The sequence below is a fragment of the Cynocephalus volans genome, chromosome 1 (genome assembly GCF_027409185.1).
Source record: "Cynocephalus volans isolate mCynVol1 chromosome 1, mCynVol1.pri, whole genome shotgun sequence".
In the NCBI taxonomy this organism is placed as follows: Eukaryota; Metazoa; Chordata; class Mammalia; order Dermoptera; family Cynocephalidae; genus Cynocephalus; species Cynocephalus volans.
Genome location: NC_084460.1, coordinates 145,087,789 through 145,106,681, shown reverse-complemented (window position 1 = coordinate 145,106,681; position 18,893 = coordinate 145,087,789). Strand labels below are relative to the sequence as shown.

Here is an 18,893-nt window from a genome sequence, read left to right as displayed (position 1 = left end):
GAGGATATGGAAAAGGAAAATGCAACACTGCTGACAGAGTTTGTTCTCACAGGACTTCCATATCAACCAGAGTGGAAAATCCCTCTGTTCCTGGCGTTCTTGGTGATGTATCTCATCACCATTGTGGGGAACCTTGGTCTAATTGCTCTCATCTGGAATGACCCTCACCTTCACAGCCCCATGTACTTATTCCTTGGGAGTTTAGCCTTTGTGGATGCTTGGATATCATCCACAGTGACCCCAAAGATTCTGGTCAACTTCATAGCCAAGAGCAAGATGATCTCCCTTTCTGAATGCATGATACAATTTTTTTCCTTTGTAATTAGTGTAACCACAGAATGTTTTCTCTTGGCAACAATGGCGTATGATCGCTTTGTAGCCATATGCAAACCTTTACTCTATCCAGTGATTATGAACTATAGATTCTGCATCTGGCTACTAGTCTCATCATTTGTAGGTGGCCTTCTTCATGCTTTAATTCATGAAGGCTTTTTATTCAGATTAACCTTCTGTAATATCAATATAATACATCACTTTTATTGTGATATTATTCCATTGTTAAAGATTTCCTGTACGGATCCTTCTCTTAATTTTCTAATAATTTTTGTTTTCTCTGGTTCAATTCAGGTGTTCACCATTGTGATTGTTCTTGTCTCTTATACGTTTGTTCTATTTACGGTCTTAAAAAGGAAGTCCATCAAAGGCATAAGGAAAGCCTTCTCCACCTGTGGCGCCCATCTCTTGTCTGTGTCTTTGTACTATGGCCCCCTCCTCTTCATGTATGTGCGCCCTCGATCACCACAAGGGGATGATCAAGACATGATGGAGTCTCTATTTTACACTGTCATAATTCCTTTTTTAAATCCAATTATCTATAGCTTGAGAAATAATAAAGTCATAGATTCACTGAAAAAAACATTAAAGGGAAATGGTGAGCTCTTATACTAACATCTCTTCTCATTTTATTAAAACCGTCACAAAATAATGTACTCACATTATCTGAGTACAAAATAATGTACTCACAGGTTAAATATGAGTATATTTTGGAAAATTTTGAAAGGTTTTTGCAATTATAATTGTCCTCACTTTTTAATGACTTAAGGTGTTAGTACCTAATAAACTTAAAATATATGTATCGATGATTCAAAAACCTACATGAAATTTTAATCAAGTATTCCTGTTATATCTTTTAGTGTCCTCTTTAATTTCTTTCATAGTGGCACCCGTGTGTGTAAGACATGCAAGTGAGCAAGAGTTGGATGTTTTGCACCTGTAAAGTCCTTGAATGCTAACTTTTATTGCTCTTCATACTCTTCAAGTTTGATGAGTGTTCCGTCTTCAGCTCCGCTCCTGTCCTCCTCTCTCAACACTGAAATTCCTACTGACACCACTCAGGCTCTCACCCTAAAAACTATTAACCTATATTTAAAACAAAAAACTCTAATTACTTATCCTGCTGGCATTCTCATACTTCCCAAACATTGTTGCCATATTGCTCATACAAGTCTCTCCACAAAGAAACACCCCCAACTGCTCCCATCTTCATTTATAATTGAAATGGTATTCTTCAAGGATTATCTCAGATATTACCCTTTCTATGAGGCTTTTCTAGATTAAATGGAAGAAGACAGAAATGCTCACTCATCTGAAATATTTAGCAGTTCATTTTTTTCTTGAAATATAATTGATTATACATATTTATGGAGTACAGATTTGAATATTAATACCTGTGTACAATATATGGTGATCTAATTAGGATAATTAGTTTATTCATTATTACAAAAAATAACCATTCTTTGTGTCCATTAAATTAATTTATGTTTCTTAGGTCACACTCGGCTGTGTATAACACTTATTTTTGGACTACATACTGCTTTAGATTACAATTTAAAGTCCTGCTCCTCTTTCTATCTTTTGCAGTGCATGGACAGTGGCTTATACCCGAGACCCCAATTAAGTATTTCTGAAATATTTATGAGATCAAAATAAATCTGACAGCATAAATATGTAGAATGCAATTTAAGAGTGTATCACTCTTTTTTCTAATCTTGAAATGAGCCCAGGGAAACTACTTGGCCTTGGATGGCTTCTGTATGTCAACCCACCTTAAGTTTCTTTCATTATAATCCAAACAATGATTTACTTAAAGTGAAGATTAGACTGGGTCATTTGCTCTCTGAGAGATACCTGCACACCTCAGAGAAGGGAGTGAATTAGTCACAGCCCAACGGCTATTATGCTTTCTCCTCAGAGAATCCACGCTATTTCATACGTCTGTAGTTTATTGATTTTTATGACTGTATCATATTTCCATTGTACTGATGGTTTCCTGTCCATTATCTAGATTTTTGCCTGTTTGTTCATCATTATGACCCAAAGACTAGAGTGGTAATATAAGTATCTGGTGCACATTTCTTTTGCTATCAGATAGGTTTGTTTCCCAAGTTGGCCTTTTCCTTTATTGAGAAGGTGGACATCAAGCTATGAGTGTATGGGTGGGATATGGCACTTGTCAAGACTTAATGTTAGCTTGGTGAGTATGGAACAGATAATTGATGACCTCTAGAAACCAGGACTTTCTCTGCCACTGTCTCTTGTACATGTTTCTTCTACATATTCTTCTGCTTTGGTCTATCTTTAAATACAACCCCAACTAGTTTATGCCTTCCTAAAATCCAACAAAATCTCTACCTCATTAGTGTGATCCCATTCTCTCTTCTTTTATAGATCTGTGCTCTTTTGTACATCATTTTTGTCATGCAAGAGGGATGTCAGAAAAGAGGTATTATACACACTTATACAATGCCTGCATTTTGGGCTAGATATTCTGCTTTCTTTAAAAAGAAACTGAAATACATTTACAGTATTTACTTTTAAGATAATTTATTATACATACATGTGGGTACAATGTTGATTTTCAATAATTGTGTACAATGTGTGATGGTTAGATCAGGATAGTTAGCTTATTCATCATTATAATATGGAATCATTCTTTGTGTCTGTTAACCAGTTTCTCATTAATCCCCTTCTCTCTTCACCTCTCCTCCCCTTTTCCACTCTAGTAATCATGGTTTTTTTCTCTTTCTAAAAGTTCAATGTATTACTGTAATTGTTGTTTCTTTTTTTCTCTCTCTCTGTCTCTCTTTATTGTTTATTTGTTTATTTATGGATTAAGCTCCCAGTTATGAGTGAGAACATGCAGTATTTCTCTTTCTGTACCTGGGTGTTTTCACTTAGGATAATTTTCTCCAGGCTCATCCACATTACTGCAAATGGTAGAATTTCATTCTTTTTTATGGCTGGGTAGTATTCCATTGTGTATATATACCACAATTTCCTTATCCTGTCATCCATTGATGGACATTTAGGTTGGTTCCATTGCCTGGCTTTGTAAGGGATGATATCACATTGCAAAATTCATCCACTTGTTTGGAACTTTGCTGACAGTGAATTAAAACCACTCTATCAAAACACTAATGACGTGATGGAAAGATTGTCAATTATTAAGAGTATTAATAATTAAGGTGTATCTGTTTCTTAATCTGGAGATTTAATGAATTTGTAGTTCCTTTGTCTTTATCAGTCATCAGCAAACAAGGATAATTTGACTTCCTCATTTCCAGTTTAGATGCCCTTTATTTCTTTCTCTTGGCTATGGCTATTTCTTTTTCTTGCTATGGCTAGAACTTCCAGTACTATGTTAAATAAGAGTGATGAAAGAGTGCATTCTTGTTTTTTTTCCTGTTCTTAGAGGAAAACATTATTTTTCCTCATTCAGTATGATGTTAGCTATGAGTTTGTCACATATGGCCTTTATTGTGTTGAGATAATTTCCTTTGATACAAATTTGTTGAGAGTTTTATTGTGAAAGGATTTTGAATATTATCACATGCTTTTTCTGCATCTATTGAGATGATCATATGGTTTTTGTTCTTCATTTTGTTAATGTGGTGTATCACATTTATTGATTGGCTTATTTTGAATCATCCAGGCATCCTGGGGATGAATCCCACTTGATCATGGTGTATAATCTTTTTCATGTGCTATTGGATTTGGTTTGCTAGAATTGTGCTGAGAATTTTTGCATCTGTGTTGATTGGGGATATTGGCCTATTGTTTTTCCTTTTTGTTGTGTCTGTCCGAATTTGGTATCTGGGTGATACTGGCCACAAAGAATGAGTTTAGGAAAATACACTCTGCCTGAATTGTTTGGAATATTTTGAGCAGAATTGGTGTGAATTCTACTTAAAAAGTTTGATAGAATTTAGCAGTAAAGCTATTCAGTCCTGGACTTCTCTTTTTTGGGAGGCTGCTGATTACTGATTCAATCACGTCACTTGTTAAATACTTTGTTCAGGTATTCTTTCTTCTTGGTTCAGTCTTGGTAGTTTTTATGTGTCCAGAAATTTATCCACTTCCTCTAGATTTTCAAATTTGTTTTTTTATAGTTGTTCAAAATAGTCTCTAATGATTCATGTTATTCCTGTGATATCAGTTATAATGTCTTCTTTTTCTCTTGATATTTGCTATTTGGGTCATGTCTCTTTTTTTCTTAGTTAGTCTTGCTAATGGTTTGTCAATTTGTTTATTTTTTCAAAATAACAACTTTTCACTTCATTGATCTTTTTATCTTTGTTTGGTCTTATTTCATTAAGTTCTATTCTGAACTTTATTACTTCTTTCTTCTACTAATTTTGGGATTAAATTTTTCCTGCTGTTTTAGTTCCTTGGGATGCAACATTAGGTTGTTAATTTGAAATCTTCCTCCTTTTATCATGTAAGTACTTACTGCTATAAACATTCACCTTAGTACTGCTTTTAAAGGATCCCACATGTTTTGGTATGTCATGCTTTTATTTTTATTTGTTTGAAGTTATTCCTCGAGACTTCCAGTCAAGACGGCAGAATAGAAAGTCCTCAGCATCACTCTCCGACAAATCAACCAATTTACAACTATTGAAAAGCAATGACAGCAAAGCTGGGGCCACTAGAGCTCAGGGGAAGAGGAGGAGAGACTTATGGAGTACATGAAGGTGGGAAAAGCCATGATGAGAGAAAGAAAAAAACCATTCTGACCATTTTGAATCCCAGCTACTTCCGACTGGAGTTGCTGAGCGCATGGAGCAATAGCTGGCAAAAGCAACAGCTGTGCCCGTTGGATGGAGTTGCTTGGAGGCGGCAGGGGAGAAGAGGGCCTTGGTGGCCTCCAGACCAGCAAGACCACTGATGGGGTTCCCTTGGACCCACATAGGAGTGAGGAGCCACAACAACTGAGAAAAAGGAGCCACTCAGAGGCCAGTGGGTCATTGCAAGGCACCAGCACATGGCCCATCCCATGGGAAGTGTTTGGAGCATGGGTCGTAGGGGAGATGGGCCCACCAGGGTAACACTGGGTCACAGCAAGGACAGCTGATCTACCCCCCAATCAGCACAGGACCACTCAGAGGAGACTGGTCAGGAATACATAATTGTATGGAGTACTATTTGATGAAAAGATTCAGGCCCAGACCAGAATTTTTTTACACAACCCAGGTGCACCAGATTTCTCTAGACCTGGAAGTATATATAAAGTCAACCATTAAAATCTGAGCTGCACAAATAGCCTTGCCTAGGGAATCAGCAGCAAAGCAGTAATTTAGCTCAACCACAGTGCTCAAGTACTGGTCTCCTCAGGAAGTTCCCCCATCTAGAAGTAAGCAAAGGATAACAAATTAGTTCCAGTGCAGAGTTGAAGTGGTGGGAAAAGCAAATAATCGAACACAAAACTGGAAAAAAAGACAAAGTACCCACAACCAGAGACAAAGTCTAATATTAACTAGTAAAGGTCTCATTTTACCAAAGAACACCTATAACACCTACAAGGACCAGAAGTCCCATGGGCTACCAAGCCAGGAAAGGGGGAGGGCCAGGGACCTCAGCCATGGCCACTGACATCTGCAACCAGTCCCGAGGGTGGAGGCCGATGGCATAGGCCACACCCCAACACAGGCAACCACCCCGATGACCACTGAGCTACTTCAGGAAGTGCCCCAGGCTCTCTCGAGCTGGGGCAGTGGGGGGCCAAAGGCCTTAGCTCCACCTCCCCAACACCCACACCAGCCCAGTGATGACCACCAAGCGGCAGCAAGAAGGGCCTCAGGTTTCCAAGCTGGGGTGGTGGCAGGTGAGGGCTTTTGCAACATCTCCCTGACATCTGTACCCAACTTGGCAATGACCAAATCACCACTGGATGCCCCCCAATCTCCCCTGTGGGAATGAGGGGGGTGCCACAGGCTTCAATCTCACCCTTCCTTCTTCTTCCTTCTTCCATCACATTTCCTTCCTCTTTCCCCTGTCCCCCTCCCTCCCAACTGTTCCACAATAACATCATAAAATGTAAAAAAATAATATTAATAAAATTAATTAATATACAAGATACTTCTTGATTTCCTGCTTAATTCCTTCTTTGACCCATAGATCTTTCAGGTGTATGTTGTTTACTTTCCATGTATTTGTTCAGATTCCAAAGTTTTGCCTGTTATTGGATTCTAGTTTTATTCGATTGTGGTCTGAAAAGAGATTTGATATATTTCGACTTTTTAAAATTTGTTGAGGCTTGATTTGTGGCCTAACATGTGGTCTATTCTGGAGAATGTTCATATGCTGATAAGTGTGTGTGTTTTGCAGTTGTTGCAGTTCTGTAAATGTCTATCAGGTCTATTTAGTCTACAGTGCAGTTTAAATACAATGTTTCTTATTTCATCTTCTGTCTAGATGATCTGTCCAATGGTAAGAGAGGCGGGATAAAGTCTCCAACAACTATTGTACTGGAGTTTATATCTCCCTTTAGATCCAATAATTTTGTTTTAGATATCTTGTTGCTCCAATGTTGGGTGCATATATATTTGTGATTGTTATATTCTCTTGGTGAATTGATCCCTTTATCATTATATAATGACCTTTTTTCTTTTTATGGTTTTGGTGTTAAATTCTATTTCATCCAATATAAGTATAGCTATGCATGCTCATTTTTGGTTTCCATTTACTTGAAATATCTTTTTCCACCTATACAGTATTAGTCAATGAGTGTCTTTACAGGTGAAGTGACTTTCTTGTAGGCAGCACATAGTTGGATCTTGTTTCTTAATCCATTCGTCCAGACTATATCTTTTAAATGGGGAATTTAATCTATTTACACTCAAAGTTATTACTGGAAGGTATTACCTTACTCCTGACATATTATTAATAATTTTATGGCTGTTTTGTGTATCTTTTATTCCTTTTTCTCTTTTATTGTTTGTCTTTGCTATTCAGTCTTTTTTTTCCAATGGTAAGATATCATGTCTATTTCTTGTTTGCATTATCTGCTCAGCCAATGAGTTTTATTCTTTTGTGTGTCATCATGATGGTAGTTATTATTCTTTTCCTTCCAGATGTAGGACTCTGTATTAGTCCATTTCTGTTGCTTGTAACAAAAATACCTGAAATTGGGAAATTTATAAAGAAACAATATTTCCTGCTTACAGTTTCAGAGGCTAGGAAATCTAAAGTTCATAGAACACATCTGGTGAGAGCCTTGGTGGTGGGTAGTGACTCTTCACAGCAGAGCAGGGTGTTACATGGTGTATGGTTGAAGCAAAGTACAAGCTTCTCATGCTCTCTCCTTTTAAAGCCAACGGAATCATGCCCATGACCACCATTAAACCACCAAATGGAATAATCCATTCACTATGGCATGGTGCTCAAAATTTAATCACCTCTTTAAGGCCCCACCTTTCAATCACCAAAATAGGATTTCCCACTCTCAATAGATACATGGGGGTTATGTTTCAGTGAGTTTGGGGGGACTTTCAATCTATAGCAGACTCCCTTAAGGATTTCCTGTAATGAACTCCCATAGTTTCTGTGTGTCTGGGAAAGACACTATTTCTTCTTCATTTCTGAAGAATATCTTTGCTGGGTATAGTATTTTTTGCTGTCAGTTGTTTTTCTTCAGCACTTTGAATAAAACATTTCACTCTTCCTGGCCTGTAAGTTTTCTAAATAAAAATCTGCTGTTAGTCTGATTGAGCTGCCTTTATAAGTGACTTGACACTTTTCTCTTGCTGTTTTTAGAATTCTCTCTTTGTCCTTGACTTTTGACAACTTGATTTCAATGTGTCTTGTAGAGGACATTTTTGGGTTAAATCTGCTTAGGAATCTTTGAGACTCTTGAATCTGGAAGTACATAGCTCTCCAAACACTTGGGAAGTTTGCAGCTATTGTTTCATTAAATAGGTTTTCAATGAGTTTTCCCTTCTCTTCCTCTTCTGGAACACCCATAATACAGATGTTTGTAGGCTTAAAATTGTCCCATAGATCTATAGGTTTTTTTTATTTTTAAAGATTCCTTTTGCTTTTTTTAATGACTGTGTTAATTTTAAAAGCTTGTCATCAACTTCATTATATTTTTCTTCTGATTGATCTAGCCTGTTGCTTAAGCTCTCAGTTGTATCTTTTATTTCATTGAATAAATTCTTCAGTTCCAAGATTTCTGCTTTGTTCTTTTTAAAAATACCTATCTCTTGGTTGAATTTCTCCTTCATATCCTGAATTGTTTTTCTGACTTTGTTGTGTTATCTATTTTCTTGCATCTTGTTGACTTTCCTTCATATTATTATTTAGAATTCCTTTTTAGGCATTTCAAAGGTTTCCTTTATTGGGGAGAGTGGTACTGGACAATTGTGTCTTCCTTTGGGGATGTCATGTTTCCATGTTTTCTCATGCTTCTTGTATCCCTATGTGAATATTGGAATGTTGGGACAGATGGTGGGGCAGTCACATTTTTTAATTCTTTGGAGTAGTTTTTGAAGGGATAAACTCTTCTGTAGAAGTATTCTATATTGACAGTTGGATAGGGTGTTTTAGGTTTGGTTGGGTGAGTACAGTGGTGTACTCTGTATATTCCTTCTTTGGCAGTATTCAGTCTTGGGGTTGTCTGTGGGTGCCTCTGTAGCCTAGGTGGTGGGGACTCTTGATAATTCCTTGCTAGAGTGGATAACACTGGGCAGGGTTGTTGGGGCTATAAGCAGGACCTTGAGCACATTGGGGATGCACTGGTGTGCTCTTTTTCCTAAGCTGAAGTAAGTAACCCTGAATGCGGTCACTGGTGTCATATCAGGGCTTTGGGCTTCAGAGAGAGGTTTCATGGCAATCACCTGTTCCTCAGGTAAAGTTGGTGTCTTTGCCAGAGCACTGTGAGTATTGCACACCCCTGGGAGAAGAGTTGGGGTACTTCTATGTCCCCTGGGAGAATTCATCCTGTTCTAAGCTGCTTCCCCACTGGATTGGGTGGTTCTAGGGGAATTTGCCAGAGTCACAGAGTATGCTGTGCCTGGGGAGAGGCAAGCAGTCTTTCCACAACTTCCCTGCTGTAGTGGATTCATCTAGCAGGATTGCTGGCGTTGCATGGGATTCTGTGCCCTTAAGAGGAGGTAGGTGAGCTACCCTCAACTCCCAGCTGGAATGTTTCTGGGTTTGCCAGGGCTGTGTGGGACTCTGTTCCCTGGGAGAGGCCAGAAGTCTTTCTGCAGCTTTCTTGTAGAATGGATGGCTGTAGATAAGTTTGTCAGAGCCATACAGGACTTTATACACTGAGAGAGGCCAACAGGCTTTCCATAACTTTTCTACTGGATTGGGTGGCTCTAGGTGAGATTGTCGAAGCTGCACAGAACTCTGTGCCCCTGAGAGAGGTGAGTGGGTGCCCCACTGAGGAGAGCAGGGTTGCCTTCAGTTGCAGAAGGCCATAATTTATTGGCTCTTGTGCTCTGGAATGTGCAAGCACTGGCTCTGTTCATCCTGGGAGTGGTTTCTGCTTGGACTGCCTTCTCCCAAGATGCAGGTCACCTCATGGCTGTAGTCTTTATGTGCTGTGGGGGCTCTAGGGATGTAGAGATGTGAAGGCTCCTGGGCCCATAGGAAAAGTACACTGTGGTACTCACTTTGATCCAAAATGGCAATGTGCTGTCACAGCCAAGGACCAATGGGATGAGGAAAATCTGTGTGAACTCTCCCTTTGGAAAAATGCAGTCATGTAGGTTCCAAACAGCTCTCCACACAGAGCTCACAGCTTGCAAGGGCTGTATGACATCTTTGCAGCTTTCCATAGGCATCTGTAGTGGAGGCACTGACAAATTCCCCTCACATACCTTTTCCCAGCAGTATGCAGTCTCTTCATGTGGTCCTGGTCATGTGCTGCACTTGTCTATGTTACCATCTCAAGCTTCTGAATCTCAGGAGGTCTTCTTCACAATTTTGCTGTATACTCGTGTTTTCTCCTAGACTTTGTATTCCATGCATGACTATCCACTTGTTTCAAACTTTCTCTCTGCTAGAGATGAGAGCTGGCTGCCACTAGTCAGCCATCTTTGACCTCCTTCTAGTCCTACTAATTGCATTATATAATGACCACTTGCCACTCTCTTACTTTGTGCTCCTAATCAGTGCTTTTTGATTCTTTATGTGGCTAGGCTGAGAATCTTTCAGATTTTTAAGTTCTGATTCCATTTGTTATAAATTCTGTCTTTCAATCATTTCTTTCCTTGCATTTTACTATAAGCAAATAAAAAAAGTCATGTGGTTCTCTCAACATTTTGTTGCTTAGAGATTTCTTTCATCAAATATTCTAGTTTATCATGCTTAAGTTCAACCTTCCACAAAGCCCAGGACATGAACAAAATTTAGCCAAGTTTTTGCCACTTTGTAACAAGACAGCCTTTCTGCTAATTTCCAGTAAGATATTCCTAATTTCCATACAGGCTTTTCCCAGCATTCTCTTCAAAACTGTTCTAATCTCTATCCATTACCCAGTTCCAAAGCTGCTTCTACATTTTAGGTATTTGTCATAATAACAACATTTCTTGGTACCAATTTCTGTCTCGTGCTGATATAACAGAATACCACAGACTGGATAATTTACACAGAATGGAAATTTATTTTTTCAAAGTTCTAGAGGGTAGAAAGGTTAAAATCAAGGCACCAGTAGATTTGGTTATCTAGTAAGGGTTCAGTCTCTGCTTTCAAGATGGTGCCTTGTTGCAGCATCCTGTGGAGAGGAGAAATCCTGTTTTCTCTAATGGCAGAAAACATAAGGGTAAGCAGACCACATTTATGCACATTTATGTGCAAGCCACATATACATGTTACGTGCATTTATTTGTATTCCATCCACATTTTTTTGAAGAAAGGGCATAATAAATTTTATTATATCCTAGTTTTATGTGACACAAGAGCCTTCAGGACAAAGATGCAAAGATATAGGAAAATATGTTTATTTTAATGCTTAGGTGCTATAATGCAGGCACAGCTATATTAAAATGTGATTCAACAAGAAAAGTATAATCTAATGCTAATAGAGTGGGTGGGGAAACCTGGCAAGGCCTGTCTATTCAGATTCTTCCTGTACTTTCTGTGTATCATTCATTCCTCCAGGGTATGGGGCAGGACCCTTTCTGGAATGAGGGTCTTATGACCTACAATCAGACAAGTTAGGTCAGAGAATTTCTTTATGGCCAGCTCTAAAACAGAAAGGTGAAGGGAAAAGATTAGAGTATGTTTCCATGACCTGCCTTGGGGAAGAGAGATTCTAGTTTCTTTCTTTCTTTCTTTTTTAACTTCAAAATTTTAAAATTATTTATCTATTTATTTTTAATTTTAAAAAAATTATTTATACATATATATGGGGTACAGAGTTAACTATCAGTATTTGTGTATGATATATGATGATCAAATCAGTATTATTAGCATGTTCATCATTACAAAGTGCAATTACTTTTTGTGTCTGTTACCCATTGATTCTAGTTTCTATGGCTTGCCTCAAGGGAGAATGAGCCTGAGAGACAGGAGGGCAGGAGAAATTCAAAGGAAAACTCTGCTTTTGAGACTGTTTCTGAGGCCTTCACTTTGGGGTATTGTTTGTTGAGCCCCAACATTTCCCACTCAAAAACTTCCCCAAGATGTTTCACAGTCCAGAAATAGGGGTGGTAGATTATCTCCTAAATCATTGAATCAGTCTCTAGTTTTGAGATAGGCTGATCCAGTTAACAGCAGTGTGTCTCATTTCAGGCAGTGGTGCTGCAAATGCGCTTCCCCCAAAGTCGGGCCTCTACATAGTGTGAGCAATCAGATGTTTAATAAGAGGCATTTCTGTGGAAACAAGAGAAAAAAATGAAAATGGTTATAACAAACTGTAAACTTAGTTTTTGAGTACAGAATGCAGCCAGTCAAGAACATTTTAGGTGTTTGTCTCTATCTTCAGATCGAGTGAGAAATGACAGTGGTAGTATGACAGATTTTTCCTGGTTTGAGGTTTGCATTAGGTGTCTCAGTGAACTTTCTGAATAGTCAATAAAGTAATAGGCAGAAAGATGGTTTGCATGTAAACTGAAATATTAGTCTGGAGCCTCACAGTTAGATATTGGAGGAAATTAAAAATTCTGGATTTAGTCCATCTGAGGTGGAAAATAGAGACATAAAGTGTAATTTCAATTGTTAAAACTAAAAGTGTCTACTATAAAATGATATTTACTATTTAAAAACTCTATAATGCCCTTTGGGACAACATGGACTTCTCACATACATCCAAATCCTCATGCCTACTAGAACAGCTTCAGTTTGTACTACAGGGAATCTTCTGGCACTCTTATGGGAACTTCAGTTCTCTCCTTCCTCTTCTGGCAAAAGCACACGGTTTTAAATTGGTTGAATCTTGTGTTTAAAGCAAATTTACATAAACAACATTTTTCTGAGCTTGGGAAATACTCAGCATGCAATGAATTGCTGTCTGTGCTGTTGACATTCCTGTACTATTGTATTTTTTCTCTTTTAGAAAACCTAACACTTTTTAAAAACCTCCATAATTTCTTTCAAGATACAGGTTAAAAAATATGATTTCTATAACATTAATTATGCTTTTTTTAAAAAAAGCTAAAAATTCTGTTTAACTTGTTATAACTTTAGATTGAGTTTACAAATTGTCAAAATAGGCAGATTGAAATTGGTTAATTATTACTGAATTATCTTTATATTTTACTTTATGAGTACAATATAGATTAGCAAGATAGTTGTAAGACTGAATTGTTCCTTTAATTATATTTTTTTATTTGGTTGACCTTACTACCATGACTTTATAAGATAACTTGTGGTAAACTACAACATTAAACAATTAGAGTTGGGTTTAAAGATTCAGATCATAATAATTCATATGTTAGAATAATTTCTAATGATTATGATATAAATATGCATTCTTTTAAATTAATCATATTCTCTGATTAAAAATTTAAGGTCAGTAACTTAAATATTAACTGCTGTATCCTTTCCCCCATGTCTGATAACAGTTTCACTGGTAGTTTATGTATATGTATAAATATTTCAGAAAATATGCCAAAAATGTCACATACCACTCTTTCTATTATTTATAACTTAATAAGTACTCATGTAGAATTGATTTTAAAAAATTTCAATTCTAAACATTTATTGATTTGGAATTGCATGGAGTAAGCCCATTCCAAATAAATATGTATTTAAGAACTGAAATTATTGGCATTCATTATATTTATTGCTGTATCAAGTCCCATTGATTCAATTGCGTTCTGCTAAAAAAAAATGCCAGAAAAGAAAGTGCACTGAAGTAAAACCATCAGAATTTCTAAAGTGTCAATTCCAACCACTGTCACTACAAAGGTAAAGCAACTTTTAAATATAAGAACTTTCAGCCAGTGCAGGTATATTTATGAGAAACTCAAACGTTGTAAAGTAAAATTTGTTATCAAATCTCTCTTTTATACACTATTTCCGTACCAAATAAACTTTGAATATTGAATGAAGGAAAAAGGAAACGTTCTCAGAATTGACAGCCGTTAATGAACACTGGGTTTAGAGCAAACATTTACCCATAAGGCTATCAGCCTTCCCTTTATTTCATTTTCAGCTGTCTCTGATGATTCCTGTCTCCCTCCTCTTTGCTTGTCTTTCCCACATTTATCAATACATGTCTGTTTTATTCTCTGTTTATTTCTCTTCTTCTTTCTTGTTTGCTTTTCAGCCACCAGAATTTCCCTTCTTCTTCCCTCTTCCTTTCCTCCTTTCATGCCCTTATCTTCTCTCCTCTTCTGAAAACTTTCATTAAAATGTTCTAAAATGCACTTTTGTCTCTGTACCTTTTTTTTTTTTCCTTTCTTCATATTCCAAATGTAGGGTAGGTGTGATTCACTGGCCAACCTAGATCATGTGCCTACACTGTAGTTGCAAGAGGGGTGGGAAAATAAGTTTCTGGTTCATTTGGATTCTAGAAAAGTAAGTAACCTCTTGAGTGGCAGGGAAGAGGATCAGATCTTGGCTGTTTTATGAATGACATATATACACTTTACCTCTTTTATATAACCTCCTCAGGTTTCTTTTCTTGCCATTCTTTTCTTTTCTTTGAGTATTTCTCAATGAATAGGTGTAGTTTAATCCTGCCGAGTACACCAATTGTAGAGCTAGAGCTAGGGTCTGGAGCTCACAGACCCCCTCAAGCCTTTTCACAAACCCTTCACATGCAGGTCTACAAGCTAGGTGACCAGACAAAACGGTCCTTGGAGCCTTGGCTGAAGAAGGAATTGTCTTTATTCAGCACACACAACACTAGGAGCTAGGCAGTACCAATAGAAACTCAGAAACTCAACTGTTATTGGCAAAGTCCAAAGTAAAACTGAAACTGAGCAGCTGCCAGCAGAGTCAACACGCTCTATTGTCAGACCCGAGCTCTCTGCCACCAGCCTTCTTCACAAACTCAAGAACACACAAAAGCAATTAACTAGAAAGATACATGGGTGCACATGCACACCAAGTCCACCCACACACAACTTGTTTACAAGAAATGTGCTGCTCCACCCTCCAACCAGACCTGAGCTGAGGGAGCCTGACTAAGTTATTCTATTTCCCCCACAATAGGTCATCCCTAACCAAGCCTTCAACTCTCACAGTGATTTCAAGTCTCTATGTCTATTAAGCTACAGTAGGCTCATATTATTGACTGCATCTCACCTGGTTGTTCAGATGATGCTCACTCCACCAATCATCAGCACATCTGAGTTCTCAGTCTCAGTTTTTGAAGACCATCGGCCCAGTTACCAAGTGACTCCTCTCTCTTTCACTGACCACTCCTTTCACATTAAATGTATTACAGAATGCCAGAGACTCTACATTGTCAATTATTTTGAATTTATCTCTTGTTTCACCATTTCTGCCAATGTTATATCACACATGAACTCAACACATGCAATTTGAATCACCTAGAGAACATTTTGGAGTGCAGATTCTTAGACTTCTTTCTCGAACTATTTAATCCATTTCCACATTAAACCTGCAAAACCTATATATTTCCCAGAAAGATTCCCCAGACAATTCTGATGTGTAATATCATTTGGGATGACCTGGATCATAGTAACTGTTATTAATTAGCATCCTTGATTCCAGTTTTCCCTCCCTGTAACATAGTTTCTACATTATCTAAAATTAAATTAAGAAATGTATTATGATGTGTCTCCCCATATTAAAATTTTCCATGCATGCCTATTGCCTCAAGAATAAAGTTCAAGATCTTTTACATGGCATTCAATTCATTGTTTTTAAAATCTAGACTCTTCAAAAGACCTTTTCCCTTGGCACTGCATCCATGCCCCAGACACAGGACTTTTTTTTTTTTTTTTTAACCATACTCAAGAGTTTCCACCTAAATGTAGTACATGCATAGAATGCCTTTCTTTTTGTTTATATCTGTTAATTCCTGCATGGAAAGTATTGCATTTTTGTTAGTTTAATTACCCCAATACAGTGTCTTTCTATTATAGTAATAGTAACTAAAATTAAGAATGCTCTGATAAGTATGTTGTCTATTTCAACATTCTTCTCCCAATTTCAGCACATAATTCTATTGTGAATGTTCTTTTCACGTTTACTACATTTTATTTCAGAGGACATGCAGTGAGGACGTGGAAAAGAAAAAATGCAACATTGTGGACAGAGTTTGTTCCCAGAGGACTTATGTATCAACCACAGTGGAAAATCTCCATTTTCCTGGTGTTCTTGGTGAAATATCACATCACCATCATGGGGAACCGTGGTCTGATTGCTGTCCTCTGGAGGGACTCTCACCTTCACATCCACATGAACTTATGCCTTGGCAGGTTAGCCTTTGTGGATGCTTAGATTTCATCCTCACTGATCTCTAAGATGCTGATCAACTTCTTCACCAAGAGTAAGATTATCTCTCTCTCTCTAAATGCATGGTGCAATTTTTTCCTTTGAAATCAGTGCAGCCACAGGATGTTTTCTCTTGGCATCAATGGCATATAATCGTTATGCAGCCTTATGCGAGCCTTTACTCTACCCGGTAATTATGACCATTGGGTTATGCATCTGGCTATTAGTCTTGAAATTTCTAGGTTGCTCTCTTTGTGCCTTAATTCATGAAGGTTTTTTATTTAGCATAAACTTCTGTAATTCCAACACAATACATCACTTCTACTATGCCCTTATTCTGTTGTTAAAGATTTCCTGTACGGATCCTTCTATTAATTTTCTACTGGTTTTTATTTTCTCTGATTCAATTCAGGTATTCACCATTACGATTGTTTTTGTCTCATATACATTAGTTCCCTCTACAATCTTAAAAAGGAAGTCCATCAAAGGCATAAGGAAAGACTTCACCTGTGGCGCCCATCTCGTCTGTGTCTTTGTACTACGGCCCTCTTCTCTTCATGTATGTGCGCCTTTGATCACCACAATGAGATGATCAAGATATGACGAAGTCTCTATTTTACACTGTCATAATTCCTTTGTTAAATTACGTTATTTATAGCCTGAGAAACAAACTAGTCATAAATTCACTTAGAAAAATGTTAAAGAGAAATATTTAGATCTCGTACTAATCTCTCTTCTCTTTTCAGTAATAATAGTTACAAAACTGTGTAAGTTATAGGTACCTATGTTTTTGTTAATGTTCAAAGTTTTTTTGCAATTATAACCCTCCTAGCATTTTAATGACTTATTAGTACCTAATAAACCACTCATAATATTCTGATACTTTATTGAAAAGTATTCAAAGAATTTTTAGCAATTGTTCATATAATAGAATAATTACTGCAAAACACAAAAGAAAATATTTTATGGTCTTGTATGTTATTCAATGTGTATTTATAAATGCATTAAATGGTAAAATAATGTAGTCCATCTGATAAGAACTAGACTGTGATGTCTTTGATACTAGGACAGTTGTATTGCCTGAGACTCCCAACACATTTAGCTCTATTGTGGTGGCAGTTTTGTGTTTGGATGAACAGAAGCAAAGCTCAGGAATTCTGCTAGCCATCAAAAGATCTTTCATCCCACTTTATCAGAAAATGATGAATTTTACTTCTTGCAGTGATTCAACTCACCTATCAAGCAAAGAAATAAATAGCAATGAGAATACAATGAGAAGAAAAATGAGTAGGGAGTTAAGACATTGAAGTCATGGCCAAAGTGTCAGAGGAGGCTCTTAGGTTAGTGTGTTTGTACAAGTTAGAAGAAGGAAGTTGCCTCTATCTATAATGCCTTCTAAAGCTCTTTTCAGCTATGTTTGCATACTTTTTGGACAATCCAAAGAACTTCACTAATTTACAAAGTAAAAGATTAAATAGAAGAATTATGTGAGAGTGGATGCAGAGACGAAATGGTAAGTGGTGGGACTGGAAGAAAATGATCTTAATCTTCCTAGGATCAAAAAAGAAAATGAAACTAGTAAGGTAAAGAAATTAGTAATATCCCAAGATTACTGGAATGTGTTGTCAACAACCAGGAGCTTTAAATTTATATCACCAAAGTTTAAGTAATGTTAACGTGATATGACATTATAGTGTCCAGTTAGTGGTAGGAACAACATGAAAATGAGAAAGAGTTGGATATTTTTCTGCCTCAAATATCCTTTACTGTTTGCTCTCTTCACACTTTATACTATTTAAGTATATGAGTCACCCATCTTCTAGCCCACCCTTGCCCTTCATCTCAATGCTGTAATTCCATTCACATTCTCACTGATACCACAGAGGCCCTCACCCAAAAAAACTACTTACCTGTAGTTACTGATCTCCTCCGTCCTTCTACCACTCTCTCAATTCCCTGACATTGCAGTCAGATTTTTTTTTGTAATAAGAACTCTAATTAATAATGTCTGTCTTCAGTACGTTTTATTGGACTGTCATCACTAACAGATTATATGCATATATGATTTAGGTGTCTATATCTGTACATATTCATATGCATGTTTGTTTTTCATGTGTATGTGTAGTTACATGATATACATGTACTTATATACGTAGTTAAAATATAAACAAAACATAGGCATATTAAAAATGTAGAATTTCCTTTGAAAATGGCCAACAGGTACATGAAAAAAATGCTCATTATCACTAATCATCAGGGAAATGCACATCAAAGTCACATCGAGATATCATCTCACCCCTGTTAGACTGGCTATTATCAAGAAGACTGAAAATAACAAATGTTGGCAAGGATGTGGAGAAAAGGGAAATCTTCTACTCTGTTGGTGGGACTATAAATTATCACAGCCATTAAGGAAAACAGGATGAAGTTTTCTCAGACAACTACAGATAGAATTTCCATGCATTCCAGCTATCCCAAAATCATGATGTCGAAGGGATACCTGCCCTCCCATGTTCATTGCACCTCTATTTACAATAGCCAAGTTAGGAACCAACCTAAATATCCATCAATGGATGACAAGATAAGGAAAATGTGGTATATATATACAATGGAACACTACTCAGCAATAAAAAGAATGAAATTCTGCCATTCACAGCAACATGAATGAGCTTGGAGAGAATTGTATTATAATA

At 37.2% G+C, this 18,893-nt stretch overlaps 1 protein-coding gene and 1 pseudogene across 1 annotated transcript; both read left to right on the top strand.

Moving 5' to 3' along the window:
- LOC134391624 (olfactory receptor 5H8-like) lies at positions 1–948 on the top strand. Its single transcript, XM_063115652.1, has one exon. It carries the CDS (start codon positions 7–9, stop codon positions 946–948), a length of 942 nt encoding a protein of 313 aa, XP_062971722.1. The 5' UTR covers positions 1–6.
- A 15,051-nt stretch (positions 949–15,999) lies between these two features.
- On the top strand, positions 16,000–16,916 carry LOC134389188 (olfactory receptor 5H8-like; annotated as a pseudogene).
- The last annotated feature ends 1,977 nt before the right edge of the window (positions 16,917–18,893 follow it).